This window comes from Octodon degus, unplaced genomic scaffold (assembly GCF_000260255.1).
Source record: "Octodon degus isolate 3935 unplaced genomic scaffold, OctDeg1.0 scaffold00001, whole genome shotgun sequence".
Taxonomy (NCBI): domain Eukaryota; kingdom Metazoa; phylum Chordata; class Mammalia; order Rodentia; family Octodontidae; genus Octodon; species Octodon degus.
In genome coordinates this window covers 7,283,470-7,291,608 of record NW_004524577.1, presented here as the reverse complement: position 1 = coordinate 7,291,608, position 8,139 = coordinate 7,283,470, and the positions used below count along the sequence as shown (strand labels likewise).

The following is an 8,139-nucleotide window of genomic DNA, read 5'->3' as shown; positions in this document are numbered from 1 at the left end:
GGGGCACGGGGGTGGCCGGCTGCTGCAAGTGGGACAGGGTCAGAGCTCTGTGGAGGGAAGAGAGATCTGGGGGGGGGCAGGAGAGAAAAAGGGAAGAAACCCAGACCAACAGGCAGGTGGACACAGAGGAAGGCCCCCCACAAGTGAGAGTCCCCCCAGAAAGAACACACCACCTCTGGCCCCCAAGAAGGGAGCATAATGGAGGCCGCACACGCCAAGACCACAGAGGAATGTTTGGCCTATTTTGGGGTGAGTGAGACCACAGGCCTTACCCCGGACCAAGTTAAGCGGCATCTGGAAAAGTATGGCCCCAATGGTAAGTGTCCTCCAAGGAGAGGCTGGTATCCCTTTCCTGTGTTCGTTCTCTCTCTCTCTCTCTCTCTCTCTCTCTCTCTCTCTCTCTCTCTCTCTCTCTCTGTCTGTCTCAGAGTCTGGGGAGGTTTTAAGGGATGACCTTGATGAACCTGGTGCCCTTTTGGTGGTGATTCTTTTACCTCAGCCACAAAGTCCTGGGGGTGGGGGACCTGAGACTAAACCCCAAATGAAAATCTTTTTTTCTTCTTTTTCTCTGGGTAGAGCTCCCCGCTGAGGAAGGTAAGTTCCTGGAAGCCCTGAGCCCTCACAAATGACCCTCGCTCCTCTGTCCTACTCTATCTTCTTAGAGACCCCATACCCCTTCCCAAAGGGCTAGAGTCCCTCCCCTAAGATTGGAAGCCACCGGACAGAAATCTCCAGGCTCTCTCTCCTTGGGGGCCCCACCCTTGAACCACTGCCCACAGCCCGGAGGAGCTTGCCTCGACTCCTGGCAGCTCCCCCAGCCCTTCTCTCTTACCAAGCTGCCTGCCCATCGTCCTAGGGATTCTGGGCACTCCGGTCCCCGCACCCAGCCCGCGAGCAGAGCCCGGGATCCTGAGCCCTGGGATCTTAACCCCGGGAACCCCTCCCCTTGCCTCTGCCCCCAGGGAAGTCCCTGTGGGAGTTGGTGGTAGAGCAGTTTGAAGACCTCCTGGTGCGGATCCTTCTTCTGGCCGCCTGCATTTCCTTTGTAAGTGAGAGAGGACACTGGGGGCTGGCAGGGGTGTGACTGGGTGGGTGGAGCGCTGGGCATGGAAAGAAGAAAAGTCCCCGATCCTCCAGTCCAAGCCCCGAGCATCCTATCTTCCAGACAAGAGCTAGGCGCTGGTGGGGGAGCTGATTCCCGTCCTCTGTCCTTTCTCACACTCCACAGGCGGGTTTTATTTTAAGCTTTACGGGCGTTCTCGGCCAAAACACCCAAGCTAAGCCACCCTCGCAGCTTCAAGAGCATCGAGGGCTCGGGTTACCCCCAAGCGGCGCGCTGTCCCTGGGCTCCGACGCCGGCTGTAACTCGCGGGCCACGATCGCTCCCGGCGAGCCCAGCGGCGGCCGCTCCGCCAATCCCCGAGCACGCTGTGTCCATGCCCCGCCCTCCCCGGCCTCTGACGCTGATTGGTCGAGGAAAGACTCGCACAGAGAGGCGGGAAAGCGCTGCCTGTGCGAGGTTGGCTGCAGATGTGCCTGAGGCCCCTCCACTTGCTCTCCTCTTCAGGCATCCTGCCCAACCCAGAGCTCTCTCCACCTCCCCTGGTTCCTCGTAGTCTGGGAGCTACCCCATTTGTCCTCCTGGCCCTCCCTGGAACCTGCTCTGCAGGGTCCATAGCCCCTGTTGGGGGCTCCTGGCCACCGCATAATCCCAAAATCCCATTCTACAATTTACAATTTCCTTTAACATTTTTGTGCTACCAGAAGACAAGACTCTGGAGGAAAAAAAAAAAAAAAAAAGAAATCCTCCTATCCTTTGGTCTCCTTACGGGAGGCCTGGTCCAGCCCTGAGCCCAAGCTGGCAGGGCCTCCCTGCCGCCTTCTCAGATTTGCTCCTTGACATTTGCCTGTGGCTGCTGCCTGGCAGTAGCAACAGCTGGGCCGGGGCGTGTACAGGCCGAAACCCTATCCCCCCTCCTGCTCCCTTGTGAAATTGGAGCTTCCCTGCCTGGGCTGTGGGGGAGGGCTGTGGGGGGCCACGCTCCTGCTTGCAAGGACCGCAGGGTGTTTCCTATCGGGTTTTGGCTCCGTGGTAGGGATGTGACCGTGGGGGTAGCTGACGTGGGTGTTCCCTGAGCTTTGTTTGCAAGCCCACAGCTGGGTTAGGGAAAGCTGAAAGCATTCCAGGCTAATCCTGCAGTGGTGTGTTGTTATTCTCACCAGGAGGCGCTGAGTTACAGCAGGGGCTGCACGCATGCTCTGAATCCCCGGGTGCAGAATTGCACGCAGATTGGGGGCTGCAGGCCCCCGTGTTCCCCCACAGCTCTGCCCATGGCCTTACCTCTGCAGCCGCGGTCTTTGAAACCCTTGCACTGTCTTTATTGGCTGGGAGCCTGTATCACCAGCTATTCTCCCGCCCCTGCCCTGCAGGTGCTGGCCTGGTTTGAGGAAGGTGAAGAGACCATCACTGCCTTCGTTGAGCCCTTTGTCATCCTCCTGATCCTCATTGCCAATGCCATCGTGGGGGTTTGGCAGGTGAGCCTGAGCTTTGACTTCCTCCCCTTTACGTTCCAGCACTAAGAACCAACACCCCCTCTTCTGCTTCCATCACTCCCCTGGCCTGCACCACACCTCCATCCTCTCACCTAGTTGGGAGATGGGACGGAGAGGTACAGTGGTTGGGAGACTGGGAACTCCTGTCGGTTGCTGGCTGTATGACCCATCTGAGCACATTCCTCCATATCTCTTAAGCTTTGATTTCCTCATCTATAAAATAAGGATACTAATCCTAACCTTTTTTTTTTTTTTAATTTTTTTTGAGACAGGGTGTGTCTTGTAGTTCAGGCTGGCCTTGAGCTCATTAGGTAGCCCAGTCTGGCCTGAAACACACTGCGATCCTCAGGCCTCAGCCTCCTCAGGACTGAGATTACAGGCATGCGCCCATCACTCCTAGCTACTAATCCTAATCCCATCACTCAGATTTGTGGTGACATTGAACAAAGGTGAATGTGAAGGTGCCTGGCCCATAGTAGGATCTCAAAAAAATGCTATCATATTTTTTTCTTCTTCCTCCTACCTTACTACCCTTTACTTGTCCCTTGCTTCCTGATTTTGACTATTTCTTTAATTTATTGCAATAGGACTGTATACTGGGTTACATTTCCAGGCTCTTGCTAAATCTCCCAGGCTGGGCTCAACTTTGCAGTCCTGCCTCAGCCTCCTTGAGTGCTGGGATTACAGGGTGGTGTCACCACACCCAACCTCTTTTTGCTCTGCCCAGACCTCTCTTACCTGTTGTTCATCATAAGTGATAACTTTCTCAACAAGCACGCGCGCGCACACACACACACACACACACACACACACACAGAGCTGGAGCTGCATAGCCCTGTCTCCTTGGGAGTGTCCTGTCTCCCCCAGGACCTTGGTCCCTGCTCCTCCATCTGTGCACCCCGCCCCTGGACTTCCCTCCCCACAGCCTGCCTCCTTCTGATGGCCCTGCCCTGATCCCTTGTCCCCCCAGGAGCGCAATGCAGAGAATGCCATCGAGGCGCTGAAGGAGTATGAGCCCGAGATGGGGAAGGTCTACCGGGCTGACCGCAAGTCAGTGCAGAGGATCAAGGCACGGGACATGGTCCCCGGGGACATTGTGGAGGTGGCTGGTGAGTGATAGGAGTGAGGGGAGGTCCAGACTGTGAGGCTTTGGGTCCAAGGCCAAGGAGGTGGGGCCTGGTCAGCCCTGACCCTGAGGTTCAGAAGGATAGAGAAGGCTTTGCCTCTCCTTCCCAGACTGCTGGGGAGGTCGCCCCAGGACATCCCGGCTGCAGCACCCCCTCTCCGTGAGAGCCTGGGCAGGAACAGCCAGTCCTGTCCTGAGGCTGCAGGCAGACCCCTGCACCCCTCCTCTCAGCCAGTGCTTGCAAGCGACAGGTGGAACCCAGCCCTTGCCAATGGGCCCATCCCCACCCCCTCCGGGCCTGGCGTCCCTCTTCTTCCAGCCACCCCCAAGCTTGGTCAGCTTTCAGTCTTGACCTCTTCGTGCCCTTGAGGCCTCTCAAAGGGGAAGGAGTGAGGGCAGAAGGGAAGGGGGGGCCGAATCTCAAGCCCCCAACCATGTAAGGGAAACTCCGGTCCCAGCTCTGAGCACGGGACCTGGGAGGAGGGGAGCCCAAGGAGTGCCCCGCCCCCTGCGAGGGACACTTAATGCCTCCCGGGGAGGGTGGGGGCCGGGTGGCTAAGATTACTGGGATTCTGCCCCCTTCAGCGGTTTTTATATTTGCCCTGCGCAGGCCTGCCCACCTCTCCAAGCCCCTGGCATGGAGACTGTGTCTTTCTAGGCCTCTGTCCTTCTACTAGACATCACCTGCAGAAGCATGGGGAGAGGGAGGGTGGGTGAGCTGAAGACCCCAGCACCCCACAGCAGGGCCATCTTGCTGCGGTGACAGTTTGGAGTCTGCATCAGGGATGTCTATAAATATCACTTAGGCTTGGGTGACGGTGTCTGCCCAACTTCATGGCCGACCTCCTCCCTCCTCCATCTCCTTCCTCTGGCTGGGGGCGAGGGACCTTAGGGACCTTAGGGACCAAGGGAAAGGAAAGCAGACGAACTCTGTCCCCACTGTCATCTATAGGACCAGTGTAGAATCAGGCAGAGGTCTGAGAGGGCCTTGGAGTCTCGGCTGTGGGCCTCCCTGCCCTAGCCTGCGCTTTGTTCTGTCAGGCAGCGCCCCTCCTGTCTGGGCCCCTGGCCCTTGCCCCCGCCTGCCCTCAGATGCTAATGCCTGGCCTCCAGGCTCTGTGACCTCCCTACTCCGGCCGCATCCTTTCCTGTCTTCCCTGCGCCTCACTCTTCTCTGCCTGAAGCTCATTTTGTTCTCGGTTGATTATTGAGGTTTCTCAGCTCTGAGTTTTTTCCCTGTTTCCCCTTTGTGTGCTCAAGCAAGCTCCTCCTCAGACTCCGCTTCCCTCTGACTCACCCGGCTACCCAGCTTCTCAGTTACTTTCCTGCCTCCCCTCCCTGCCTTTCCCACTCTTGCCTCTCCCTCTGTGTAGGGGTCTCCCGTTTTCAGTTGTAGCTGGCCAAGCTCTAGCTTTCCCTGCAGTTGTTCAGGGTGCATTTAATGAGCACATAGTATGTGCCAGGAATTATGCTGGACCCTCTCTTCACGGGCTTGAGCCAGTGGGAAGAAAGGCAGTCCGCAAGGTGAGAGTAGGGATGATGTTTCTGAGGGGGGCAGGCTGGGCCCACAGGGGCAATTGCAGAGGGCCCGACAAGACATCTGGTACATGCCTGAGAAAGACTGAAGAGATCAGGGGTTCAGACAAAGACTGGGGCTTCCCTGGGAAGAAGGAAAACTCGATTCTCAACTGATCTTGTTCTTCTTTCCTCTCTCCACAGTGGGGGACAAAGTCCCTGCAGACATTCGCATCCTTTCCATCAAGTCCACTACCCTGCGGGTTGACCAGTCCATCCTGACAGGTCCGCTGGCCTGGGAACAGGGAGGGAGGGGACGGTGAGGGAGGAGCCGGCAGCACCAGCTGGAAGAGGGACAGTGCACAGCAGCAGGGCCTGTGCTTGGTGCCTGGATCCTCAAGGGAGCAGGGTCAGCTCGGCTCAGGCTTCGCTGACGCAAGGCATTGTGGGAGAGGACTAGCAGTTCGGGGCCATTCTCCATACTGCCATTGATCTAGCACTTCTACGGGGTCACAGGGACACCTCTAGCCAGAGAACTGTCCCGTGAGGTGCAGGATACAATGGCTGCTGTTTCTGCACTGGGAAGGGACCTTACCCAAGGCCCTGTGGGGCAGGTTGAGCACCTGCCCTTCACGTTAGGGAGGTAGTGTCCCAAAAGTGGGACTTCCCGCCTTGTTCTTCCACGTCCCCACACAGCAGTGTATTCGGCTATCACCAAGACATTGTCCTAAAATGTCTGTAGGACTGCACATGATTTACAGAAGAGTAAACAGAGGTTAAGTGATCCAAGCCATGCAGCTGTATGTGGTCAGCTGTTGCTTGGTCAAGGTCTCTTTAGCCTTCGTGCAGTGGGCTTCCCATGTGGCCCCAGCAGCTTTCTCCCGAGGCCACCCTTCCTCTAGTGCACTGGCCTGGTCTTTGCCAGGATCAAGTGCAGAGGATCAAGGCACAGGACATGGTCCCCGGGGACATTGTGGAGGTGGCTGGTGAGTGATAGGAGTGAGGGGAGGTCCAGACTGTGAGGCTTTGGGTCCAAGGCCAAGGAGGTGGGGCCTGGTCAGCCCTGACCCTGAGGTTCAGAAGGATAGAGAAGGCTTTGCCTCTCCTTCCCAGACTGCTGGGGAGGTCGCCCCAGGACATCCCGGCTGCAGCACCCCCTCTCCGTGAGAGCCTGGGCAGGAACAGCCAGTCAGGCTGAGCAGGGAGCGGGTTTGGAGCAGGAAGTCAGGGTGGGGGATGTGATGTCATCTGAAAGCCCCTCTTGGCCCCTTCTCCACAGGTGAGTCTGTGTCTGTCATCAAGCACACAGATCCTGTCCCCGATCCCCGAGCTGTCAACCAGGACAAGAAGAACATGCTTTTCTCGGTGAGTAGGCTGGGCCCCCAGTGGGGGAGAGAAGTGTGGCTGCGTCAGAAGAGACCGGGCCCTGCGTGGGGCTTGCAGCCTGAGAGTCAGCCCTCACCTGATGCCTTGCCTCTTTGTCACCTGCCCAGGGCACCAACATCGCAGCCGGTAAGGCCTTGGGGATCGTGGCCACCACCGGCGTGAACACGGAGATCGGGAAGATCCGTGACCAGATGGCTGCCACAGAGCAGGACAAGACCCCGCTGCAGCAGAAGCTCGATGAGTTCGGGGAGCAGCTCTCCAAGGTCATCTCTCTCATCTGCGTGGCTGTCTGGCTCATCAACATCGGCCACTTCAATGACCCCGTCCACGGGGGCTCCTGGTTCCGGGGTGCCATCTACTACTTTAAGATCGCAGTGGCCCTGGCTGTGGCTGCCATCCCAGAAGGTATGGCGGCCTGGCTTTCTTTCTCCTCCTAGCTGCAAATCTTGTCTGCAGACCTTTTCCCAACATGGTAGCACTGAAGGCCGCCTCAGGACCTGATGACGTCTTTGGGGACTGTATCCGTCCTTCCTGCTTCACCCTCACACCCCTCCCTGTCCACAGGTCTTCCTGCTGTCATCACCACCTGCCTGGCCCTGGGCACCCGCCGGATGGCAAAGAAGAACGCCATCGTGAGGAGCTTGCCCTCCGTGGAGACCCTGGGCTGCACGTCTGTCATCTGCTCCGACAAGACTGGCACCCTCACCACCAACCAGATGTCGGTGTGCAAGGTCAGGAGCCTCCAAAGATGGGGTTTTCCTTTCATCAGTGGCAGCCTCTCCAGCCGCCCTGGGAAGTACTTGGAGTCAGACAGAGCACCATGCAATTGCCTGTGAAAGAGGTCTCCAGGGACTGCAGGCGCGGTCCCTGGGCCAGACGCAGCCGGGGCCCCTGCTGACCCTCTGCATCAGTGCTTTCAGGCTCGGCCTCCTTGGCCCCCTGTTCAGAGGGACAGTCAGGCTCTGGCCAGTTCAGTAGCTTGGCCAAAGACACAGGTAGCAAAGCCAGGCGCAGTGGCCGTCGCCTGTGGTCCCAGCTATGCTGGAGGCTCAGGCAGGATTTCTTGAGTGCAGGGCTTGAGGTCAACCTGGACGATGTAACAAAACTCCATCTCGGGGGGGGAAAGGTGGCAGAACTGAGTTTCAAAGCCATCGGTCCCGGAGCTCCTGCCTAAGCCTCAAACTGCGCCCTAAGAGTGGTCACTCAGGACAGGGCCCAGCAAGTGCTCACTGCACGGCATCTCTCTCCCTCTCTCCCTCTTTCCCTCTGTCTCCCGCCCTCTTTCTCTTCTACTATGGGTTGACTCCAGGGCTTTTGTACTGAGCTGCATCCCTAGCCCTTTCTTGAAAGTGTTTTATTTTGAGTCAGGGTCTCATCAAGTTGCTAAATTGCCCAGGCTGGCTCAAAACTGTGATTCTCTCACCTGGCTTATATAATGTTTAAGTATGTAAAATAAAACACATAGGCTTCTGTTTTAAAAACAAGCACCAGACATGGTGGCACACACCTAGGGAGGCTGAGGCAGGAGGATTTCTTTGAGTTTGAAGCCAGCCTGGACT

The 8,139-nt window shown here is 57.5% G+C and overlaps 1 protein-coding gene across 1 annotated transcript in view; it reads left to right on the top strand.

Annotated features, from left to right (window-relative positions):
• The window catches only part of Atp2a1 (ATPase sarcoplasmic/endoplasmic reticulum Ca2+ transporting 1), an 18,792-nt gene continuing 10,653 nt past the window's right edge, over positions 1-8,139 (top strand). The window contains exons 1-9 of the mRNA XM_004622915.2: positions 1-316; positions 577-594; positions 963-1,045; positions 2,431-2,535; positions 3,524-3,662; positions 5,399-5,479; positions 6,474-6,559; positions 6,688-6,985; positions 7,145-7,311. Of these exons, the coding sequence (XP_004622972.1) occupies positions 199-316; positions 577-594; positions 963-1,045; positions 2,431-2,535; positions 3,524-3,662; positions 5,399-5,479; positions 6,474-6,559; positions 6,688-6,985; positions 7,145-7,311 (1,095 nt within the window). The 5' untranslated portion in view covers positions 1-198. The remainder of the gene's footprint in view (positions 317-576; positions 595-962; positions 1,046-2,430; positions 2,536-3,523; positions 3,663-5,398; positions 5,480-6,473; positions 6,560-6,687; positions 6,986-7,144; positions 7,312-8,139) is intronic.